Here is a 26,044-nt window from a genome sequence, read left to right on the forward strand (position 1 = left end):
TTACTGTTTTAGGATTATTTGTTGTAGATTATAGTTTGATTTTTATATTTATGGGTTCGATGGCTTCATATATTATTGTACTTTATCAATTAACGAAGATATAAATATGTTGTTTATATAAATAAAATATTTATTATTTAATAAATAAGTATTAGATCAAGTAAACGTATTATATATTTTTTTAAATTTTGTTCAATCATTTTATGAAAGAACTATTTTTTAATTGTTATTTATTTAGAGCTGTTTTAATGTTGTACATTTATATTATAGAAACTAGTTGTTATTGAAACTCCAAAATACATTTTTATATGGGGCAAAGAGTTTTTTATTTATTCATTTTTATATTTTATTTTCAATTTTTTTTCATGTTTTGACAAATGGTTAAATAGTGTCGATTGCGGTGATTAACGATAATGTTTTTTGAAAGTTTAGTCGCTCTTAAAATTATTGGGTTATCCGAATATGATGATTACTCTTGTTTTTCTTTGTTAATTGTCGCTTTCTATTAAAAATGATGTATGATTTTCTACAGCTCCCTGTCTGCTGCTCAGTCCAAGCTGACAATGGTGCAGTCAAGTGATTTTTGGGAATTTTGTCCTCCAAGCACTATACGGGATTCAATCTCAGCAGTAAAAATCTGATCCAAATTTGTGTATTGTATAATTATTTAACCTAAAAAATAATTATCAAACATAAAAATTGAGGTTTGATATGCATCTTCTTATATATAATTGCTCTAAGCCGCTTCCGCTTTTGGACGCGCTCGCTTTAAAATGAAACGCTCTACCTTCACTTCGTTACTCTGGTAATCGTATCGCTCTGTATGTACGGTGTGTTATAATAATACATGTAAAAAAGAAAACATGTTTAATTATAATAATAAAAATAAGAATTGAGTTTACTCGATTAATTTCCAAGACCTCGGTAATAAATTATGTTGTTTCAATAAATTAAAAATAAGCATTTAAATATAGGTATGTTATAACTATGAAAACGAAATATATACATAATGTGTGTGAGGATTAGAAGAATACATTAATTATATAATAAAACAATCTTCGCAATGACATCTTCAAATTTTGTGTTCCGTTGATGAGCTTCAAGGCAGAAAAATGAGTTTTTCCATTTACAATACTTACAAACTATCATTGCTTCTGATTTAATGCACATATTCGTTCAAAATATTTGCTATGTAGTACGCAAATTTACGCTGTAGTGCGGTAACAGTGAAATATACCCTAGGATCAACCGAACCTCTTTCCATTTATATTGTAAATCGCACTGCTATACAATGATTTTATAATATATTTTCAATCATTAAATTTAAAAATATCAGAACGAAGCAAAAATAATATTTAAAACGCAAAAATTTGAGGGTCCGGTTTTCGCACACTCGCTAGCTTCGGTACCTCACTATCGTGAGGTACTGACAGCTAGTTCTTTATTGCTGTATGTTAGTTGTAAATATATATTTTAATAAATAGCTTTAATATTAGTGTGATTGGTAGAGTAGCAACATATAATGTAATATTAATAAAGGATAATGTACTAGCACGTTTACTAAATGATAATCACACGAAATATTTATGGAATATTATGTAATATTTATATTAAAAGATTAAGTGGTTTCAACTACTAAATTGTATTAAGTGAAAGTATCGCGTTTAAATTATTTGAAAGGGACACACCGTCCATATTATACATATTATAGTAAAATGGTGAAGTTTAACCATTTGTCGTGGGTTTTGAAATTATATACAACATTTAAGATAATTTACAGCATCCCTATTGTATCATCAATTGAGCAATTTAATATAAAAATGTTATTATATTTATATCAGCTGTATACAATTATTATTAGAATATCTTTATACCTCATCACAATTATTTATACCAATATATTTGATGATAGAACGTATGATGTTGGGTCTCTAAATTTAATCGTATTAACTAAAATTTCTTATTGCGTTATTATAATATCAGAGCTTGTCATTTTTATAAATATATATTGCAACAGCAAAATATTTAATAAAATATCTAAGATTATACACACAATTAACAAAAATATGAATATTAATGTGTGTGACGATTTCCAGTTTAAAATAAATATGTTTATTTTATACACATTATATGCAATATTAACAACGATTATAATCGTAAATGATTTTTTATATACCAAAAAAATTATTTTATTAGCGTCAGAATATTTATATACTTCAATGGATTTGGAAATTTTAGTATTTTGTTCCATTTTGTATATTATCTCAAAATATATTAAAATAGTAAATGATTGCATTACTACAAATTTGAAAAGCAACTTTGATCAATTTTGTATTAATACTGATGTAAATAAGTGTATCTTATTAAAATTTTGGAGTGCAATATATCCAAAGATCACGTACCCGAAAAACAGAACTTTATTTTTCTATTTTCGCATGTACGAAGAGCTCTCTATTTGTGTTGAATATATTCATTCATATATCGGTGTTGTGGTTTGTAAATTTTATGATGTATTATTATTGTTTTATAATAATTTTAATTTTATTTTTGTTTGCAGATTTTTATGTACAGTATTTCAATCTTTTTTAATGTGATAACTGAAATAAATATGTTATTAAGCATGTGGAGTACAAATAACAATGTATATTTGTTTTAAATTTATTATAATATATATATATATATATATATATATATATATATATATATATATATATTTTAATCGTAATGTAGTTTTAATGTTTCAGGATACATATTTTCTTATAACAACGTTTTTTTGGTTTACGTACGAGTTCGTATTCATGTTTATTTATGCTACATCTTGTGAAATTCTGCAAACTGAAATTAATAATTTAAATGTTACGATTAATAAGCTTTTAATTGTCAGTCCATTAAGTATGATTATTATTCTATATACAAGGTGAACCAATTAAGACATAAAGGTTAAAGATTTTTGATTTATTTCTTTATTTCTACAGAAAATATAATTCATGAATTTTTTTTAAAACTAAGTACGAAATATGATATATCTCAAATGGGTTATATTTTCATGCTGGTTAATATTGGCTCTTTCATAACGTTGCCAATTTCAGCATACATTTTCTGTTTAAGTTGTTGAACTGTTTGAGGTTTACACCAAACACCATCCCCTTCAAGTAGCCCTACAAAAATAAATCAGGAGCCATTAAATCTGGTGAACCAATAGGTCAAGCGAAATCGATTTTTTTTGCAATTCTTCGACCACCAAAAAGGTCATGAAGAAGCTCCATTGTGGTTCTTGTTAAATGCGCTGTGGATTTAGTTTCAGTACAGATTAAGTTTAAAAATTCGTTGTAGGTATGTTCTGGAGATGTCCAATTGAGTAGAATGCCGTCAAGTAGAGACAGATGGATCGTCGTTTACATTCTGCCCTACAGCCTCCACAACTGCTTCAATGCGCACAAACCGATTAGTACCTCTTTCCGGAAGATCTGCCATTGATCCCTCGTCCTCAAAATGGAAGACTAAGTTCATATTGTCACTGGGAGCTGTTCTGGCATTAACATGCTGACAGTGTTTTCGTTGCGTTGGGATTATAGACTTTTTAGAAGAATAAAAAAATCAATAATTTTGACGTGTTGCTGCACATCATATGTAGTCATCATACATCTTCAAAAAATGTTTTATAACCTACAAAAATAATTAAAATCAAAAAAATTATGGTTATTTTTAGCCCTTCGGTCTTAGTTGTGCCACCTGTAATTTAACAGTAAAATATTTTATTTTCTAATAATACATTTATTTATCATTTTAGAATACATGAGTCAAGTGAAAAAGTTTGTCACTTTTCAAGCTGGGAGGAATTTGAAGATCACGACGTTAAGATTTTGTGATGTAGAATATAGTTTTATATTTAAATTCATTGGTTCAATTGCTATATATAGCATAATGATGTATCAATTAACAAAAAAATGAAGTATTAAAAATACATGTATTGGATTTAGTCACTACAATGAAATTGCAATGATGCAGTCTATAAAGACTTGACTATGATGCTATTTGTCTAATGATGACTAATGGATTCGTACTATCTTTTAAAGTGTAGTTTTGCTGTCGTTATGCAGTATATTCAATTAAAAATATATTAATATATTGTTAATTTATTTGTCGTTAGGAAGGGGAAAGATTTATTTTTCACATTCAGGCTTTTCTGTACTAATATATAGACCAGTTATGTTATTCGCCAATCTGGTGGTCAATTCTATCATGAATAATAATTATTATATCTAACACTAACAGAAATAAAAACGAAAATCACATACGTACGATTTTTAACTAACACGATAGACCAGTAGTGTACATCTGTGACTAGTACACGAAAGACCTGGGTTCGACTCTCATATGGCCACTTGTGTTTTTGAGCTGTAATAGTAAATAAATATATTTGATTAATTATATGTCATTGATTCGATGATGTTTGGTATCTCACTATTTATTTGTTTGTTTTGATTTTGTGTACCCCATAGCAACGCATTGAAATAATGTCTTACAATGGAAGATAATAAGATAATTGCAACCTAGAGGATGTTTAAAAAATAAAGATAAAGAAAAAGCTTTAATAAATATATACTAAGGTCATTTTTCATAGCTACTTTTCTGGAAAAAAATTCTACATTATTCAATTTACAATTGTTTTAACGATACTTACCACGTTTAGATGTCAGTCTCAAAAGTGAATATTTGAGAATACAGATTCTTTTAACTGATCAATGAATTGTTGAATTATATATGTATAGTAGTACTTTTTACACTTTTTGTCTGGTACTTAACACCAACATCTTAAATATTAACTAACAAAATCTCACAGGTTCTTAGAGAAAAATATATTTTTTTATTAACATGTAATATTGGTACAAGCTAATGGATAATTAAATTGAATAAATATCAATAAAACGCAAATAAGCACGGGTTGTTAAAATATTTCAATTTATTTGATTGAATGTTTCCCTTTTGATTTGAATCAACAATACAGAAAATGAGTTATTAACACTTTTCATTACGTATATTTAATATAATACTTTTATCTAAGTTTTGTTCCTACACAGTATAGTGTAATGGCAAACCTAAACTATATATCGTGGCTATTAAAATTATATACCAAATTTAAGATTATCTTCAGTTTACCAATTGAATCATCAGTTGATCATTGTAATGTAAAAATATTTAGATATTTATATCATCTTTATATGCTACTGGTTAGAATATCTTTATTCGCCATATCAGCAATTTATACAAGCATATTTTTTGATGACACGTTTCTTAATTTAACTCTAAATTTAATCGTATTAATTGAAGCTGTTTACTTTGTTATCATAATAGCAAATATTGTGATTATTATAAATATATATTGGAACAGTAGAATTTACGATAAAATCTCTAAAATTATATACACGACTAATGTGAAGTTAAATATAGAGAGTAGCAATGATTACTTGTTCAAAATTAAAATTTGTATGTTTTACGTATTATTTACGATTATAAATTTTTTCCTAATGATAACAGATTATTTATCTAGCAAAAAAAATGTAACGCTTATATCCGGGTATTTGTATGCTTCTATGGAATTAGAAGTTGTAGCTTTTTGCACTCATTTATATATTGTTTCAAAATATATATACATTATAAACGATTGCATTGCAACGAATTTGAAAAGAAACTTTATTGAAAAGTGTATTACTACCAGTGTTAATAAATGTATATTATTGAAAGTGTGGAGCGGAATATATCCAAAGATCACATATGATAAGAATATGAGTTTATTTGATTATTTTTGCGTGTACGAAGAACTCTGTCTTTGTGTAGAATATATTCATTCGTATATTGGAGTCGTGGTTTGTAATATTTATGATGTATTATTCAACTTGTACTATAGATATTATTTATTTAATTTTTCCAGATGTTAATTTATGGAATTGCGTTCTTCATTAATGTGTTAACTGCAATAAATATGTCAATATATATCTCTACTTCCAATACATATGTATATAAATTGTGTTTATTTTTATTATAATTCATGAATTTTAATTTAATCTATTTTTTAGAATAATGTCTATGTTTTATCCATGGGCTCTTGGTGTATGTACGAATTCATAATCATGTTTATTTACACTTCATCATGTGAACTTTTGCGTACTGAGATTAAGAATATTAATGTTACGATTAATAAGTTACTCCTAGTCAGTCCATTAAGTACGTATAATTTTCCTAATTTAAAACAGTAAAATATTTTATTGTAATACTATTCTATTTTAATTTTAGGATATATGAGTCAAGTTGAAAGGTTCGTCAAGTTTCAGGCTGAGAAAAATTTGAAGATTACCGCATTAGGATTATTTGTTGTAGATTATAGTTTGATTTTTATATTTATGGGTTCGATGGCTTCATATAGTATTATAATTTATCAATTAATGAAGGTATAAAATCTGTTATACGTATAATTAAAATATCAGTGATTCAGACTAAATTAAAGTATCATACTTTTTTCAATTTTATTCAATCATTTTTTGATTGAACTATTTTTTAATTGTTACTTATTTAGTGCTGTTTTAATTTTGTTCATTTATATTATAACAAATAGTTGTTATTGAAACTCCAAAATAAATTTCAATATGCGCTAAGAGTTTCTTATTTATTAATTTTTATGTTTTATTTTAATATATTTTTTCCTGTCTTAATGTGAGTTGAAAAAGGAAGTCTATGCGAAATGTTTTTACCGCGTTTCTTCAAGATAAAAAATAATTTGAATAAGTATTAGTAGTAGTTTTGTTTACGGTGATTAATAATAATGGTTTTCGAAAGTTTAGTCGCTCTTAAAATCATTGGGTTATCCGAATATAAAGATTTCTCTTCTTCGTTAATTGACAATTTCTACTAAAAATTATGTACATAGAATTTTCTACAGTTCCGTGTCCACTGCTCAGTACAAGCTGACAGTGATGCAGTAAAGTGATACAACTTTTGGGAATTTTGTACTCCAAGCACTATATCGGATTTGCAGTCAGCAGTACAGAGCTCATCCGAATTTATATATAGTATAATTATTTAGCATGAAAAATAATTATTAAACATAAAAAAATGGGGTTTTATATGCATCTAGGTAATTATTTATAATTATTTGACGCGCTCGCTTTGAAATGAAACGCTCTACGTTTATTTCGTTACTCTGTTAATCGTATCGCTTTGTATGAACGATGTTTAATAATAATACAGGTAAATAAAAAAAACATGTTTAATTATAATAATAAAAATAAAAATTGAGTTTATGATATAACTATGAAAATGAAATATATACATAATGTATGTAAGAATATAAAAATACATTGATTAAATTATGAAAAATCTTCGCAAAAGAAATCCTAAAATTTGAGGATGGATTTTCTACAGCTCAGTCCAAGCTGAGAGTGATGCTGTAAAGTGATATGATATGACACTTTTGGGAATTTTGTCCTCCAAGCACTATACCGGATTCGCAGTCAGCAGTACAGAGCTGATTCGAATTTATGTATAGCATAATTATTTAACATAAAAATAATTACTAAACATAAAAAAATGTTTGAGGTTTTATATGGATTTATAATAAAATGCTCTTTTGGATATCGTTTACTGTGAATAGAAAATATTAGTTTATTTTCACATTTGACAATTTTTAATTGCTATAGTAGATATACATATGTGTATCATATATTAGGTAATAACATTTTAATTAATTAAATGTCACGTTTTATTTGCATGATAGGACAGTGAAATATTAACACTTTTCATTAAACTTCATTAGACTTACTATTCTTTTTTTTAAATTTAGTATGCACACCGTTCATATTCGTTATAGTGATATGACGAATTTAAACTATATTTCATGGCTTTTAAAATTATATACCATATTTAAGTTATTTTACATATTGCCTATTATAACATCAGATAAATGTAAATTCAAAATATTAAGATATTTGTATATAATTTACATTTTAATAATTAGAGTATATTTTCTGATCATAACAGTTACTTATATAAATCTACTTTATGAACAAATGTTTGTTAGTGCGTCTTTAGATTTAATCGTATTGACCAAAGCTTCTTTTTCCGTTATACTAATAGCAGATCTGTTGATTGTAATAAATATATTTTGGAACAGCAAACAATATGTTGAAATATCTAAAATTATACATATGATTAATGAAAAATTATATATTGAGGAATGCAATGATTTGCGGTTTAAAATAACTTTTATTGTGTTTTACTTATTATTTGTAATAATAAATGCGATAATAACCGTTATGGATTTTCTATCTGGTGGAAATTATATCATGCTAATATCTGGTTATTTGTATACTTCCTTGGAATTGGAAGTTCTGGCTTTTAGCACTCTTTTGTATATTATCTCTAAATATATTAACATAATAAGCAACTGCCTAACAACAAATATGAAGGGATACTTTGATAAAAATCACGTTACTATTGATGTAAATAAATGTATTCTATTAAAAGTATGGAGCGGAATATATCCAAAGATTACATTAGAGAGGAATATATCTGTTTTTATTTGTTTTTCCATATACGAAGAGCTTTCTGTTTGTGTTGAATATATTCAATCGTATATTGGAGCTGTGGTTTGTAAACTTTAATACATTTTAAATGTAATTCAATAATTACATTTTTTTATTTATATTTGTAGATTTTTATTTATATTATTGTACTCTTCATCAATGTGCTAACAGTAATAAATATGGTAATCAACATGTGGAGTGCAGATAGCAATGTATAAATAATTTTAATTATTATTATAATTTTTTTTCTATATGTATAAAACTTAATCCATTTTTTAGAATATTTATTATGCGCTCTCTACTGTTTCCTGGTGTACGTTCGAATTCATATTCATGTTTATTTATACTTCATCGTGTGAACTTCTGCAAACTGAAATGTATAATATTAATATTACTATTAATAAGCTTTTAATAGCCAGTCCATTAGGTATGCTTATTATTTTTTATCTAATACAAGTGGTATTGAGTTTTTAAATTAATGCATTTTTTATTGTTTTAGAATATATGAGTCACGTTGAAAAGTTTGTACGGTTTCAGACTGAGAGAAATTTGAAGATTACGGCTTTGAGATTTTATGTTGTAGATTATAGTTTAATGTTTATATTTATGGGTACAATATCTTCATATATTATTATGTTTTACGGATTAACTCAAAAGTAATAAATGTTGTATTGTAATGTATAATAAAGTAGTTTCAACATTAAATGCACATTGTTTAAATAATGGTAAAAATAATAGCAATTTACATAATTTATTAAAATATTGCTTTTATACTTTGTGTTAGCTTCGGCATTACTTTGATTAATGCAATTAATGTATTACAATACATTTTCATATACTTAATTTTGTATTGATGTTTATTCAATTGCGGACTTCAGTTGTAAAACTATATTCTAACGACGAGCATTAATACACGTTGTTTGCTATACATATATCGTTATGGAATCCGAAGCATATTTTAAATCTCAATTAAATTACTATTTGCGATATGTGTTAAAACCAATGCATATAATATGGACAATATTTGGTATGAAAAAATATTCCATTCACAATGGCAGAGTCGTTCCTCCTGGTGTGTTTTCTATAATATATAGTCTAGTTTGGGTTTGTTATATTATATATTTTCTTGTACATGTGTCTAATACTATCTTAAAGATAGGCATGCCAATTATACCACAAACAATTTACGTCCTTAGTATGCTTAGCACTGGACTTACCGGTACATTAAGTGTGATGAAACATAAATTTGGGCAATCGAAGAAGTTCATCAAATTATTCGATAATTTAAGCAAAATAGATTTCAAGTTGAAATTAAATCAGAGCAATTTATATTCTAAAATGCGTATTAAAATAATATTATTTGAACTCACTCCTGTAGTTACTACATGTTTATGTATTTTAAAAGAAGAACTTTATAGAACGTATTGTAATATTGGACATCTAACTATGGTATTTCAAAACATCGTTAAATTCTTTATTTATTGGTTCTTTGTGGAGTTTATAGTTATTTTATGGATAAATATTGATCGTTTAACGGCTTTGAACCAAAGAATTTATGAAAATAAGAAAACAAGAAATAAATTAAGTAAAGATTTGAGAAACTTAAAAATATATCATATCGAAACGGATTTATTGAATGAGTTTAGTCCAAGAAGCTTTTATAATGAAATGTATAGCATTTTGGAAATATTTGATGTTATTTTGGATAACATACAAATAATTAACGAACTGTACGGTTTACAAGTACGTATTTCTTAATCACAAATAATTCATATTCACATAAATAATTACAATGAATAATTTTTATAGATTCTGTGCGTTTCACTGGCTACATGTTTTTATATTATTACGACCATTAATGGCATTATAATTTTGCCACAAATGCTGAGCTTTAACGTAAGATTTTTAATATATTCGATGTGTGATAAATTTAACGTAAATTATGGAATTTAGTGTGCTATTCGTTTTAGATTAGGCTTATATTTTGTTGAAGTTGCACTATATTGGATGCTTAGTTTGTGTTTGACAGCTAAATATTGACGACGCTTTTAAGTTGTTCTTTGATTTTAACCATGTAGTTTACTACACGCTTTTACCACCATATCGTACGGGCAATAAGGATTATTACCTTGAAGTTTTATTTACATTCTGGGATAAATTAATTATTTCTAATGCGTTACATAGAGTACAATAGAAATAAAATTTGTCGTAATTTTTTTATCACACACCGTTCATATTAAATTTGTATATAATCAGGTTTTTTAATAATTGTTTAAATTTTAAGAAAAATTTTACGAAAACCTATATACTGCAGTGGTGCATACCAATTGTTTCATATTTTTTGGCCGCAATATATATGAGTGAAGCGTTGAAAAATGAGGTAAATCGAACTAAAATACTGATAAGAAAATTAAAAATAAATTCATTAATGGGTAATTTTTTTTAATCATTATCTATGTTATACATAATGCGTAATTAGTTTAATTTAACAATTTTTTTCAGATGATGAAGATTTAGAATTATTGGATTTTTTTTCTGAAACTATAAACGAGCGAAAAATTTATTTATCAGCTGAAAACTTCTTCATTTTTGATATGTCTTTCGTTCTCGCTTTGTTAGGAACGATTGTTACATATACAGTTATATTTTTGCAAGTCAGTGAGAACAGTAGCTATCCAAACAGTTTTTCTAACCATTCAAGTAAATATGACACATTATTTATTGAATTTAGTTGCTTTTGATTTGAACTAATTTAATTAATATTTTTCTCAGTCTTACAGTTGAACGGAAGCAGACAATAAAAGGAGTAATAAAAATAAAATATTTTATTATTTTATTTAATTTCAACATTATTGGGAATAGTGCAGTATCTTGTGTTAATTATATTAGAATAAAATACATTTTTTAAAGGCGTTATAATTATTTTTAATTGGTAATAATTTAGTAGCAATTTAGACAGAAATATTTTCAATATTTGTATTAACATTTCTTGCTGTCGTTTTTATTTTGACTTCCAAATATAAAAATTGTATTTAATTAATTTTTAATTTTTTAATTAAAAATAATTATGAAATATATTGTATTAAGATTACAATGATATTATTTGTTTATAAATTTTGGCTATGTATAAAATAATAATCCATTTGTATTTTTTGGCAATAAATTTGTTTTTATTTATTTTAATGTATTTTATATCAATTTCTTCACAATTTATTAATCCGTCCTTGGAAAATTCAGATATTTAGTATGTTTTAAATTTTTATTTTAAAAATGAATATGTAAATATAATGCAAAAAATATAATTTGGTTGCTTATAAATAAAGTGGTGCTTTGACTTACGAGTTTAATTCGTTCTTAGCTTAGTATGGCAAATCAATTTTTCTCATTGAAATGAATTTAAATCCCAATAATCCGTTTCAATGGGGAAAATTTAAATAAATAAATAGAAATTGAAATGGAAAATACCTAAATACCGTTTTCTCCAAGCAGTGGTGGAGAAGCAGGCGGAGGGATGATGTCGGTGAAAGATCGTCAGGGATTTTGTAGATAGTAGTGACAGTGTCTGGAGGCAGTTTCTCTTGCTGGGATGATCTTGCTCCGGAGTCTCAAGTCGAATCTGCTAGTCTCTTTGAGTGTCTGCAAAGTGACATTGAATTCACAATAAGTTTAATTTTTGAATAAACCAAACAGTGACTATAATTAAATTTAAAGACTATTAAAAAAATTGGAACGTATAATTTTTATATTGTGGAAAACATAAAAAGTAGAAAAAAATTAAATTAAATTTTGCTGGTTTGGCGGCAAAAATATTGTATTGTTTTGCCAGTATCTACCTAGATTCTAGGTCGTGAAACTCGCAGACCAACTAAATAGTCATTTAATTTGTAAATGCTTTCTTGTTGCCACTATTTTTTGACCTAAAGAATATTTTGGCAGGACACTACCGCAAAACCAAATGAAAATGATTTTTTTATTATAAATATATATTTTTTAATTAAATTAATTTCTTAAATGCATTATAGGCCGAATAGAATTTAGGCGCGGACCGGATTCGGCACTTACCAATATAGAGCCCAATATAAGACTTATGCATGCTCAAATATTTTAATAAAAGATTAAATAAGTAAATAGAATCAATTTTATAAGAGGAAATTCAAATAAAGGAAACCTTATTTCCTGGTAATACAAAACAGAATATTTTTTCTTGTGTTGGTGTATATTTCGCACAGCTGTATATAAAACTTTAATAAAAGTAAATTTATGCATATAGTTTTTTTTAGTGCGTATTTAGCGAATAAAAAGATATTTATCTTAATTTTATTTCTGTATATACATATTTTTATGTATACTTTTACTTATGTGCCTCAGAATTTTAGAGAAAACGTTGATGTGCCGTGGAAGATAAAAGGTTGCGGAGCACTGTTGTACATTATAGTTAAATGTTTATATTCATGTGTGTAATATATTCATAGATGAATATATTTTACGAATTACTTCAAAAACGAGCATTGTGTTATATTATGTTTTAAAATAAAGTAATTTTATTATCAAATACACATTATTTGATAAATGGTGAAAATTAATAGCAATTTACATAATTTGTTATTATTCCAATATTTGTGTTATACTTATTGTTAGCGTTGGCATTGCTTTGTTACATACAATCAATAATTTACATGACATGTTGCTTTTACTTATTGTTTTTTAATCATATTCATCAGCGTTCTTCGGTTGTAAACCTCTATCCTAACGAATTGCTTGGATATAAGTTGTTTGATACATATCGTTATGGAATCTGAAGCATATCTAAAATCAAATTTAAATCCATACTTTAGACATGTTCTAAAACCTTTGCATATAATTTGGACAGTATTTGGTATGAAAAAATATTCGATTAATAATGGCAAAGTTGTTCCTCCTGGTATATTTTCTATAATATATAGCCTCGTATGGGTTTTTTATATTATATGTTTTGGTATATATGTAACAAATACCATCATAAATAAAGATGTGCCTATATTACCGATAATAATATATGTTATTAGTATGCTTAGCACTGGGTTTAATGGAATATTGAGTGTGATGAAACATAAATTTGGGCAATCGAAAAAGTTTATCAAAATGATTGATAATTTGAGCAAAATTGATTTTAAATTGAAATTGAATCAAGACAATTTATATACTAGGATGCGCATTAGAGTGATATTATTTGCACACACTTCTGTAGTTATTACTTTTTTATATATTTTGAAGGAAGAGCTTAATAAAACATATATTAACTTTGAACATTTACCTATAATATTTGAAAATATCATGAAATTCTTTAATTATTGTTTTCTTACGGAGTTCAGTATTATTTTATGGATAAATATTGATCGTTTAGCTGCTTTAAACAGAAACATTGATGAAAATAGAAAGGCAAGAAATAAATTAAGCAAAGATTTAAGTAACATAAAAATATTCTACACCGATAACGATGTATTGAATATATTTAGTCCAAAGAGCTTTTATAATGAAATGTATAGCATTTTGAAAATATTCGATGGTATTTTGGATAACATACAAATAATTAACGAACTATATGGTTTACAAGTGCGTATGTTTTAATTAAAAAATATTAATATTTACATAAGTACTATAAATTACTATAAATTACTTTTATAGTTGTTGTGTGTTTCACTGGCAACTTCGTTTTTTATCATTATTACTATCAATGGCATGATAATGATGCCAAAAATTAATGATTTTGAGGTACTATAACTTATATATGTAAGGTGTGATAAAAAATAATGGCAAGTTTGAGATTTTGCTTTCGGTTCGTTTTTGGTTAAGGTAATTTTCTTTGTTCACTTTGCACTGTATTTGATGTCAGTTGTATTCGATGTATAATTTGCGTTTGACAACCAAAGTAATAATGAAGCTTTTTGTAACGTTAGATGACTCCTTTATTTTGAAAATGATCAAATAATATAAGTGTACATTAAAATTATATAAAATCCAGTAAATAATACAAATGAGATTGTCGGAAAAGTACATTGTAATTGTCGAATTACTATTAGTGAAATTTCTGTAATTAACTTTTTACTCTAACTTTGGACACGAGCCGTAGTAGCGAACAGATTTGTTCTTTAAGTGTTGAATTTTTAACAAAAACAGAATCGTGAAGAAATTGTTAAATAAAATCGCTATGAATCAAGAACGTCTTCAACACGTCATAATATATAACGAATCGTGTAATGGTTGTGACATCAAAATTAATGTGAATAATCGTCCTAAATAGCCAAGAGCAAAAAATCACGATAAATCCGCTTGAATGTCAAGGTTCTGCTTTGTTTTTTATATTATAATTCACTAGAAGTTTCTACTGCTAGATCGTACAGTCAATAAAGAGTACTTTATTTTGAAGTTTTATGCCGTTAGCATAAGGTGTTCTGAAATGAGAATTCTGGATTTGCCACTTTTCTCGAAAAATACTTTAAAATACTTTAATTTAAAAAGAACCACTAATTATACCAAAAAATCTATAAATGTCTTGCGAATTAAACAAAGAACGCTATCATAAATGTTATATTTATAATAAGTATTATTTTGAAGAAAACAATATAAATTTCAAAGAATAAATAAATAAATAATTAGTGATAAAAATAAATTTTGTTGTAATGTTTTTATCACACCTAGAATGTATTTTATTTATCAATTATTATACATTTCATTATTAATTTATATTTTTAGAATAAATTAACGAAAACTGATGTATTGCTGTGGTGCATCCCAATTGCTTCTTATTTTTTAATCGCAATATATATGAGTGAAGCGTTAAAAAATGAAGTAAATAAAACTAAAACACTGATACGAAAATTGAAAATAAATCCAGTAATGGGTAATTTTATTTTACTTTATTTGATTTAAAACAGTAATCCCCAACCTTGTAAACGTACGTTGGAAATACAAATAATTTAATGAGCTACCCAAGGTTTTAGTGTCGAAGGGATATAACTCTGCAGCCAAAATATACACTGAAAAAATTAGTAATAGTATATTTCACAATAAAGAAATGCAACTCCTTAACTTTATAGTAGCTAAAAATTATTCTAACAAATATTAATATTTAATTTTTAATGTCAAATTTACTTTTTTTTTAAATTTATATTTGTTGTATATAAATGTAGCAGCTAAATATATATATTTCTATATTTCTTAGTGAGTTATTAGTAGTTTGCGAGGTTGAGGATCACTACTTTGAACTATTGATAATTTAATCAATTAAACAATGAATTATTTCAGACGATGAAGATTTGGAAATATTGGATTTTTTTTCTGAAACTATAATCGAGCGAAAAATGTATTTATCAGCCGAGAACTTTTTCATATTTGATATGTCTTTCGTTCTAGCTCTATTAGGAACGATCGTTACATACACAGTTATTTTATTGCAAGTCAATGAGAAAAGTAACCATCTAAACAGTTTTTCTAACAATTCATGTAAATTCATTATTGATTAGATTCCGTCGATTTTTAATCAAATTAATGTCTTTTCAATTTCTTTAATCATTTCAGTCTTACAGTTGAACGCGAGCGGACAATATGATGACTTACAATAATGAAATAAATATATTTGATTCTTATAAACCGATTAATTTATTCTTAACTTTATTAGGAATGCAAAAAATTAGATATAGTAGTGATGGTGTGACTTCTGTTCATTTTGCATCAAAGATTTATTCAATTATCATTTGCGTCTTTATTACGATTGCAAATTATAGAATTTTCACAGGGATATTCATTGTTTTATTAAATCGTAATTCTTTTGTAACAATTACAACAGAAATATTGTCAATATTTTTAATAACATTTTTTGCTTTCAGTTTTATTTTGACTTCACAATTTTTGTTGATTCCGTATGTAAAAATCATACTAGAAAAAATCGACCATTTAGATAAATTTCTGACTAAAAATAAAAATTGTTATAAAATACACCGCTTAAAAATAATAATAATGTTATTCCTTTATATGCTGTACACTATTATTCAAACTATTTTAGAAGCGATCTTTTTCACCTCAAATTTTGATATATCGACTCCTTATTTTCTTACGTGTATATCTTATTCAATAATTTTTTTGGAAATGTTTAATTTTGCCGTAATAACTTGGTTTATAACAATAAGATTTAAAAAATACAATAATCATCTGGAAAAGTTCTGCTTAGCAGTAAAGGAAAATAAAAAGATCAACTACATATTCAAAAAATATGAAAATAATAACGTCGAGAAAAGATTGATGGAATTAATGAGAATGTTTGATACCATCAGTGATATTATATATTGTACAAACTATTGCTTTGGATTGGTGGTTTGTATTATATAAATTTATCATATATTTTTAAAATTCAACGTTTTAATTTTTTTTAATTACAGGTATTTGGATTCAGTTTTCTATCTTTTGTAGATACATTGAACGCAGTAAATAGTGTGCTTATGTTACCAACAAATAGATCAGTTTAGTTATTCTATCATTATAAATTGATAAAAGCTTTTTTTTTTGGTTCAAAATTATATTAACATCACTAAATCTACTTACATTAATTTGCCAGTATATTATATTACTCACTACTCTAACCTTTAAAATTTCTGTGTTTCAGAATGTAATTATAATACTTTTATGTATGAGTTGGGCATTCCCTGGAGTTATATTGGTAATCGGATCGGCTTTCATCAGTGAAAAAATTAAAACTGAAACAGAGCGAACACATTCCATAATTGATAAAATGCATATTTACGTCGATTATAACAGTGAGTCTTATGTTTATTTTATAATCTTTATCAATATATTATATTTTATTAATACATATTTAATTTTAGATACAAAGCAAATAGAAATCCTAGATGATTTTTCGTACGTTATAAGGTCCAGAAATCTGTATATAACAGCTGGTAATTTTTTTACCTTTGATCTAAATTTCTTAATTGGATTATTGGGTACCACATTTGGTTATACGATACTTTTGTACCAAACAGTTATAAGCAAAAAAATTGAAAATGTAACTGAAGCTAGCAGCGCTTCCACTACATATTTCTTATAAATATTATATATGTTACAAGAAAAAGCAATAAAATGGTTTGTGACTTAGCTTAAAATATTTTATTTATGTGTGAATAATTATTTTTAAAATTTAACAAATTAATTTTAATATAAGGAATACATATTTATTTTTGTTTTTAATATTAGTAAATATAGAGATAAGTACTACTGAAAAATATTATATTTTATTTATTAAAGAATTATTTTATTTATGTAGTATTTTATAAAATAAAAAGTTTTGGATCTAGCCTCAATTTTTTCACTTTATACTGAAATTGAATCTTAGTAACACACCAGCAGAATATATTACTGATCATATAGACTAATATTCAAAAGTTCTGGGTTCGAATCTCATATAAACTATATTGTTTTTTTAGTTTCGTTTGTAGAATAATTTAATTAAAACTAAGCTCAGTCGTGCATGGCGACATCTCTTGATTAGAAATTGTAATTATAGTTTATAATTAATAAAATATATCGCACTGATTTAAAGACTTTATTTCAGTTTTGTATCTTACTAATTACTTAATGAATGCTGACCCAATGGTAAAGTTTTGTTGCAGCAAAAGATTTTCAATATATAGAATGCAAGAAATAAAATACCATAAACTAAGGTACATGTGAAAGTATTTATTTAAAATTTATCTACCTCTTATGTCATTTACTTATAATATAAATAATGATGAACGGGTTTATTTTTGGTAATTAGACTGTATCAAATAAAATAGGGAGTAAATTATCATTGAGCTTATTATCTGATAAAATCATGGTCCTTTTGCGATAATAAATATATAAATTGGTTATCGTTTTGAGTATTGCAATGCCATAAAAAATTTTCCACCACTCATTAGACTGATTAATCGTAACAAACGGTATATAACTATTGAGTAAAATAATTAACATTTATAATTTGAATGGAAGAAGGGTTATAAAAGTGTTAGTTTACGTGCTATAAAATAGTACGATTAAGATGATCTTTAAGAGTTTATTTTAACTTTTTTGTACTTACATTATATATTCACATTTTTTCTAATGTTTGTCTTCGGTTCTAAAAAATCTTTAAATCCATAAATACTACTACAAAAAGCCTTTTTGTAAATTTAATCACCCATTAGTAATTTAACAAATTTAATTTTAAACAAAGGAAATGTATTTAATTATAATAATAAAAATTGAGTTAGCTCCAGTAATTCATTCTGTTGTTTCGACCAATGAAAAATAAGCATTCAAATATAAAACAAGATGGCCGACATCAACCTGACAACAGTTTCAATAATTTTCATTAATGTCATGTGTGTTGTTTGATTTGACTGAATATAAATAATCAGATTACAAATTAACCAGGTATGTTATAACTATGAAAATGAAATATATACATAATGCGTGTAAGGATTAAAAGAATACATTGATTAAACTAGATAAACAATCATAAAACAATTTTCGTAATGAAATCTTCAAATTTTGAATTCCCGTCAACGGGCTCCGAGGTCGAAAAGTGAGTTTTTCCTTTTATAATACATAAACATTATCATTGGTTCCGATGTAATGCACATATACGTTAGATTTTACTGAACTAGGTACATATTATACGTGAACATGTAATATATACTTAGTACGTATGAAGATTGAGGTTAATGTCAATCAAACCGTATAAATGCTAATAAAACGTATTTGTTTTTCTATTGATATTTGGGGATACTATCTTTTACAGCGATTGTGTGACAATGATTGTGATGCAGTCAGTTATTTAGATAAATAAGCTTGGTTACAGCAAAATAAATTTAAACCATTATTGCAGCAAAAATAATTCACTTAAATCGTTCCGTTCCAAGTGACGTCTCGCAATATACGTATGTGTAGTTTCTTGGATGTTATCTAATAGACGACATTTTACAATGATTATAAATAAGTGATTGCATACCTGGAATAATCGATGGCCAAAATATCTAAGAGTGGCTTATTTTTAATTCCGATGTGGCAAAATAAGTATGTATACGTCATAGTTTTTAATCAATTTTTCTTCTGTGCCATCATTCCTCTTTAGGAATAGACATATTTAAGATATTCAGGTACATCAAACTTATGTAGTATGTTCTTTATAAAAAGATAATACTTGCTGACAGTGACTTCAACATGAGAAGATACACTCTTTGTTTATATATACCAATTCTACGTTGTAGTCGTATAGGTCATCAAATTGTTCCATCATTGCTTCTGAAAAATAATTAAAAGTGTAGAGGATTAAACACGTAGATTGGCATCTCTTGATCTTCTTCAAATTGTCGCAATATGTCATATATTAATTGTTAGCCATACGTAAATGTTATTAGATCTATCATTGCTTCTGAAAATTAACTGTAAACGATACTATATAGTGGGTAAAATGTAACTTTTTGTTTACACTAATACGAGTTTTTCATAATTACTAGCATTGTAATATGTTTAATTAACTTTGGTATGTATACCTTTAATTGCCAAATCACCGCTGTTTGTCTGTTAATATTAGATCCTAGAAAGTGATTGTCTATAATTCCAAATGCTATATCACTTTGAATCGTCTTCAATTGACACTTTGGTAGAAATGGGCGTAGCGAGCGCATGTCAGATGACTAGAACTGTCACATGTAAACAAATTTGAAAGGGAAGTCCCCGGTTTTGGGCGCGCTTGAGAATGAACTACGAAATTGATTTTAACGATTTAAATTGTAAAACACTTATCAAAATATGTATAAAAATCATCAAATTGTAAAAAAAAATATTTTTTTAAATATATTTAATTTATACGGGATTTAAAATATAAAATAAATTATGTGGATTTGTATTAACTTCTCTATATAGAAAAAATATGTACTTAAATTTTGGCGAACATAGGCAATTTAAAGTTATAGTTTTTAGATTTTTCTTAAATTTCGATTGAAAAAACATTTTCAACAAAAAGGGGAGAAGTTTCAAAATACATAAAGTTGCAAAACTCCCTCTTACTGACGCTTTCGAAAGGAAATTACGCAAAATTGTATAATACTAATTTAAATATTTTTTCAATTATAAAGTTTCAGAATAAAATTTCAAGAATAATTCAAAATATTTTTTTCAACCTTTAAAATAATTTTTATTTTATTATGGATTTTAAATATTCTTAATATATTATAGATTTAAATTTTTTATTAATATTTAGTAAAGTTGCAAACCTATTTTAAAACGTAATGCAATGAAATCTCTTTGTAACGAATACCGAAATACGAAATTTCTAGTAAAACGGATTTTCAATTTGTCCGCGATAACCTTTCATACAAAATTATTTTTTAATTAAATAATAGTTTACAAAAAATCAATTGATTTTTTGCTATAATTGGTTAAATAAATTAATATCGGTAAAAACCGAGAAAATATTTACGAATTTATTCGAACTATGAATAATTAAGAGCTCTAGTCACTACGTTCTAGCACCAATCGCTAGCAATCAGTCAATCACTTATCACCAATCAAATCATCGACGACTACAACGGATACTCTCAAACCAAAGACTCGCTAATATATTTAGCAAAACAAACTGTTAGCAGCTCTTCTGGTGTTTATCTATCTTAAAAGTCACCTAGTCACAAATTTATAAATTGTAAATGTCCCTAATACTTTGTATATACATATGTACATATATTTTGTAAATATATGCGCATGAAATAAAAACAATACATATAAATCTGATTTTAATAAACGTTACCGACAGTAAAAAACTAAGCAAAACAATTTTTATAATGGTTATTAGAAAGTTCTCCAACTTCCTGTGCAAAACATGATATCTATATATCTACAGTTATTTGATTCAGTAATTTGCTAAAGATCTGTGTTCTTTAAATTCATTTGCTTATACCCAAATTATTTTAGATACAAACATCTTATCCATATATCAATATTTTAATATGCTTAGCATTATTATGGGACAAGCTTACTTTATGCCGAGGTCTTTAATTTTGAGAAGATTTGTATATAAATCCATTGTAATAAAAGTAGCTATACAAAAAATAAATATATAAATCATACTTTACCAGGATACATTTAGATCTATAAGCAGCTCGTGGATTTACAACTTTTTACCTGCAAGTGCAATGAAACAACAATATTGATCTCAGCGAATATTTCTGTATTCATATGATCTGAATAGGCGAATTCTTAATCTTTTTTATCACTATTCTGTGCATTCAAGGGATGTTTGACTGATTATCAAATCTGTTTATCTTATTTCTGGATGGCATTTGGGGGGATGTGGCTATATGGCTCTCGAGTGGTGCGTGGTGAGAGGCCGCTGTCCGGTCGCTCGTCCCTAGATGGCATCGAAGGCAGCACCGGTCCACAGTTCGAGGAAGGCTCGGCTGGGGCCCACTTTTTGTCCCTGCGAACCGTTGCACAGCTTCCAGGATCCCACCGGTAACTTCGCATATCGTCCACAAATGCTCTGTCGCCATTCCTCGCTGCTGCTGACTGCTGGCTGTTGACCTTCCCCCCGGTGCGCGAAGGAAAATTTCAAAGATGACAGATAGCGATCTGTATCGATGGCTATACATGGCGCAATTGCTGCGCAATGTATCTTTCTTAATCTAATTATTTTTTTATTATTTTCTAATTATTCTTTTAAAAAAATATCTATAAAATAAAAGTGCTAGAAAATAATTCAAGCTACATTGAAAATTTTATTAAAAACCTTATCTTGATTCCTTATTAATGCCAAAAAAATCAGTATAGTATGTAAAAATCAATATAATTAAGCCGATTGCTGAATAATATTGTTTTACTATTTTACACACAATTTTTTCATTGCATATTTATTGGACGTGCTAATATTATCATTAGACAGAGATGTAGAGATATTAGCTAATCTTTTTTTTATTTCATAGTTATTCACTAAAATTTTAAAACATTTTTAAACTGAAAATAAAATAAATAGATCAATAAGAAAAATAGAAGCATCCGCAGTAGATAAAGATTTAATTCGCAAAATAAGCTCTCGGGAAATTTTAGATTTCAGTTAAAACTGGAACAATAAAAAAGTCGCAAAATTGACGGATTAGATAACAATTTGATTGAACAGCTTCCTGGAATTTGCATTCATTACTTAACAAACATCTATAACGCCTGTCTAAGTATATTTTGGGTATTTCCCAACCACTTGGAAAACCGCAAAAATCCATCAGATAAAAAAACTCTATAAGGATCATACAAATCCGACTAGTTAGCAACGTCATTTAGTAAAATATTTAAAAAAATGATCCAGTTAGGTTTCCGCGAAAATCCCTCGAAAACACAGCAATTTAATAATTTAACAAGGAATATATGTGCTAATTTTAATATGAAAAAGGGTACGGGTCTTTTAATGTTAGATATAGAAAAAGTATTTGACACAGTATGGCATCACGGTTTGACTCATATACTATACAAATACAAAATCTCTGACTATCTACTACGCTTAATACACTCATTAATACTATAGTTATAGCCCCATTGACATTTTTTATTTTCGCAAAAAAATCCATTGTGTTGAAAAATTATGTTGAACTTTTCTGATCGTTGCTATTCCAATTTACAATATAATTATTTTTTTTGCAATACATTCAAAGCATAGTATATATGATATATGTAGTATATATATGAGCTATTAAATATTTATAATATAATGATATTTAGAGTTTATTTTAATTTTAAGGGTACCTTTTAGATACTCATAATTGAAAATTACTTTATTCTTATTATTAATACAGGCATACATAAATGTGTTTTACACCATTATACAACTACATAGACATTAAAGTTGTTTTTGAATAAACAATTTGAAAGCATCATTAATAAAAGACACATTAAAAGATATGCATACACAACAACGCATAGGCAACAAATTACAATAATTCCTCGCGGAATGTTGGTTAGTGCAAATTGTTGCGGGATGTGTGTTGGTGCTATGATGGCGAGTGACTTGTTTAACGCCTTTTTAAGTCACTCATGTACCGATGTACCATCCAGATTCCAATGCCGTAATGCTTCCGACTAAAACGTCTATCCGATCTCATAAATTCAATGGTTATAACGAACGCCTCCCTGAGATCTGTGATCGAGTGTGATTTTTTCTCTCGACATTCTCCATACGCACAAATGGTTCTTAAAATTAATTTAAACCGGCGATTAAATTAAACTTTCAAGAAAGCTATCCGATTTTATTTATTTATACACACCGATGCGTATTCAATGCTCATCCTTATTGGAATGGGAACAAAACCAGTTTGTTCTTATTGACGCTACGGGAAAAGTTGTATTAGCAGTCAAATAAAAATGCATTGGAATGTAGGGTCAAACGTATGTTTATAAGTCCCTTAATGGCCGTGTGTGGGATAAGTTGAACCGGCTGATAATAACTCATTTCGGCGGTTTGAGTTATTTTATTATTTTCAATGAAAATAATGAGTTGTTGTGTATGAAATGTCGCATTGGTTCACCATACATTGTCAATCATAAGTAATGGTTTATGTTCAAAAGCATCATCATAATAATTTAACATGTATGCTTATATGGTGATGAGACAAATACCTAAGGAAAATATTTTCCATAAGAAGCAAATAGGTATAGTGATTTATTTTTGCTTTCTATGATATTTTACTGATATGTTATCATTAATATTGTAAGTGATTTATATTGGATATCTCACTACATATTGGTCAGTATTTCTAAGATAAATTTGCTTATATACTATCTAAGCAATTTTGTTTAATCCGTTATAATAACACAAATATGTATCATTGTATTTCATATTATCGAAAAAATGTATTCTGTGTTACTTTATGATATTTTTAAGAGTATTTATAAGTAATATATTGAATCGAATATTTTGTAAATTTGTCTTAAAAAAGTTTTCTTTTAAGTAATTATATCTTACTCTTTTAGATTAGTACTCACAAGTCTAGAGGCATTAAAATATATGTCTAGAAGCACTTGGAGAGATTGCATAAAGATAATAACTGTTGCAGAATATAGCAGTTTATCTAAAATAAGTAAAATCTATTATCAGCTGCTGGAGATAAAATGTCTTTTCAAATCATTACATTTATAAAAAATCTTGAAATTGGCAGACGCTCCATTGGAAATAATGTATATATATCAATAGTTTTTGAGTGATAAAATATGAAAAAAAATATTTGAACCATGATCCCAAAAATACCATTTAGTAGCAACTCGTGTCTCAGGCATTTAGTAACAGTACTAGTAATTCATATTGAAACTCTAGAATTGTTTTTTATAAATAAATATGTATTTTTCTATAAATATTCATATGTGATGCAGATATATTTTATATATTCAATTTTGAGAGATCATAGGAAAATCTCGCAGGATCTAACTTACTAGAAAATGTATCAATATGTCATTTATTAATCCAAAACAGTAAACGTCTCAATAAAGTCGATTTCTAATAATAATATAGTATACTGAATACTGTAGCACTTTCTCGATCTCATTCGCCATCAGCTTATTCCATCGTAATTTGATATAAATAACTAAAAAAATATATAAAATCTTGATGGAAGAGAATAATACTTTAATTTTAATTCGGGCGATTTATTATCAGAAAAAAAATGCGCACGAATTTTTCTTTTCAGTACTTAAATTTTAAGTTGAAAATTGCTAAACACAAGCGACAAATTTCAGATGATTTTAAAATTGTTACGGAAAAATCCATTTATATCATCAGAAAATTAATATTTATTTTATCAGGAGCTTTTTTATATCTGGTTGTTTCACAAGTCCTTGCGTTTTTTAAGATGTGGGTTATACAAGTTAAAACGTTTTATATCTTTACTAAATAATATATTCTCCATATTTTTTGAGATTTTTTTCTCTTTTTATCTGCAACCTGTCTGTAGCGAGGACAATAAGAGGGCTTTATATAAAACTGAATTAGCGGAGGGATGAAAGCTCACTTTTTTTTTAATTTTAATTTTTTTTTATGCTAATTTCTTCCACATATTAATCAATATTTTATACCTTATACATTAAACAACTAGATAGGTTTTAATATATAGTATATGATTTTTTTTGTGGATTGAATTGATTTTCGTACATCTCCATAAATCATTTAAATATCAAAAAAGAGCAATGATTTTAACCTTGATTGATTGATTTTCAATCCCTTATATAATACAAGTAAATGTTGTCTGTTTAAAAGTATGTTTTTTTTAAAACACCGTTTAAAAATATTTATAGTCCTTGAAGTAATTACAGCGTTTTTGAGATGGAAAAAATGTAACGTGTGAGTAAAATAATTATCGTTATTTATTAAACGGTTTATCGCCGTAATTGAGTCATTCACAATCATTCACCGATACAAAAAGGAACAATCGGACAATAAAAAA

The 26,044-nt window shown here is 26.5% G+C and overlaps 1 protein-coding gene and 1 long non-coding RNA gene across 2 annotated transcripts; one reads left to right on the forward strand and one right to left on the reverse strand.

Annotated features, from left to right (window-relative positions):
- Positions 1-3,047: 3,047 nt before the first annotated feature.
- On the reverse strand, positions 3,048-20,267 carry LOC148234877 (uncharacterized). The gene is made up of 4 exons (XR_015809505.1): positions 20,123-20,267; positions 19,579-19,871; positions 12,045-12,215; positions 3,048-4,398 (listed from the first exon to the last, which is right to left on the reverse strand). It is a non-coding gene; the product is annotated as an uncharacterized LOC148234877 (long non-coding RNA).
- LOC148234878 (uncharacterized) lies at positions 9,472-11,709 on the forward strand. The gene is made up of 5 exons (XM_088186227.1): positions 9,472-10,322; positions 10,389-10,475; positions 10,864-11,011; positions 11,082-11,279; positions 11,352-11,709. The coding sequence occupies exons 1-5, from the start codon at positions 9,519-9,521 to the stop codon at positions 11,378-11,380; spliced, it is 1,266 nt and encodes a 421-aa protein (XP_088042353.1). The 5' UTR covers positions 9,472-9,518; the 3' UTR covers positions 11,381-11,709.
- Positions 20,268-26,044: the final 5,777 nt, after the last annotated feature.

The sequence above is a fragment of the Plectrocnemia conspersa genome, unplaced genomic scaffold (genome assembly GCF_051122295.1).
Source record: "Plectrocnemia conspersa isolate PC_06_02 unplaced genomic scaffold, ASM5112229v1 ptg000005l, whole genome shotgun sequence".
NCBI classification, from domain to species: Eukaryota; Metazoa; Arthropoda; class Insecta; order Trichoptera; family Polycentropodidae; genus Plectrocnemia; species Plectrocnemia conspersa.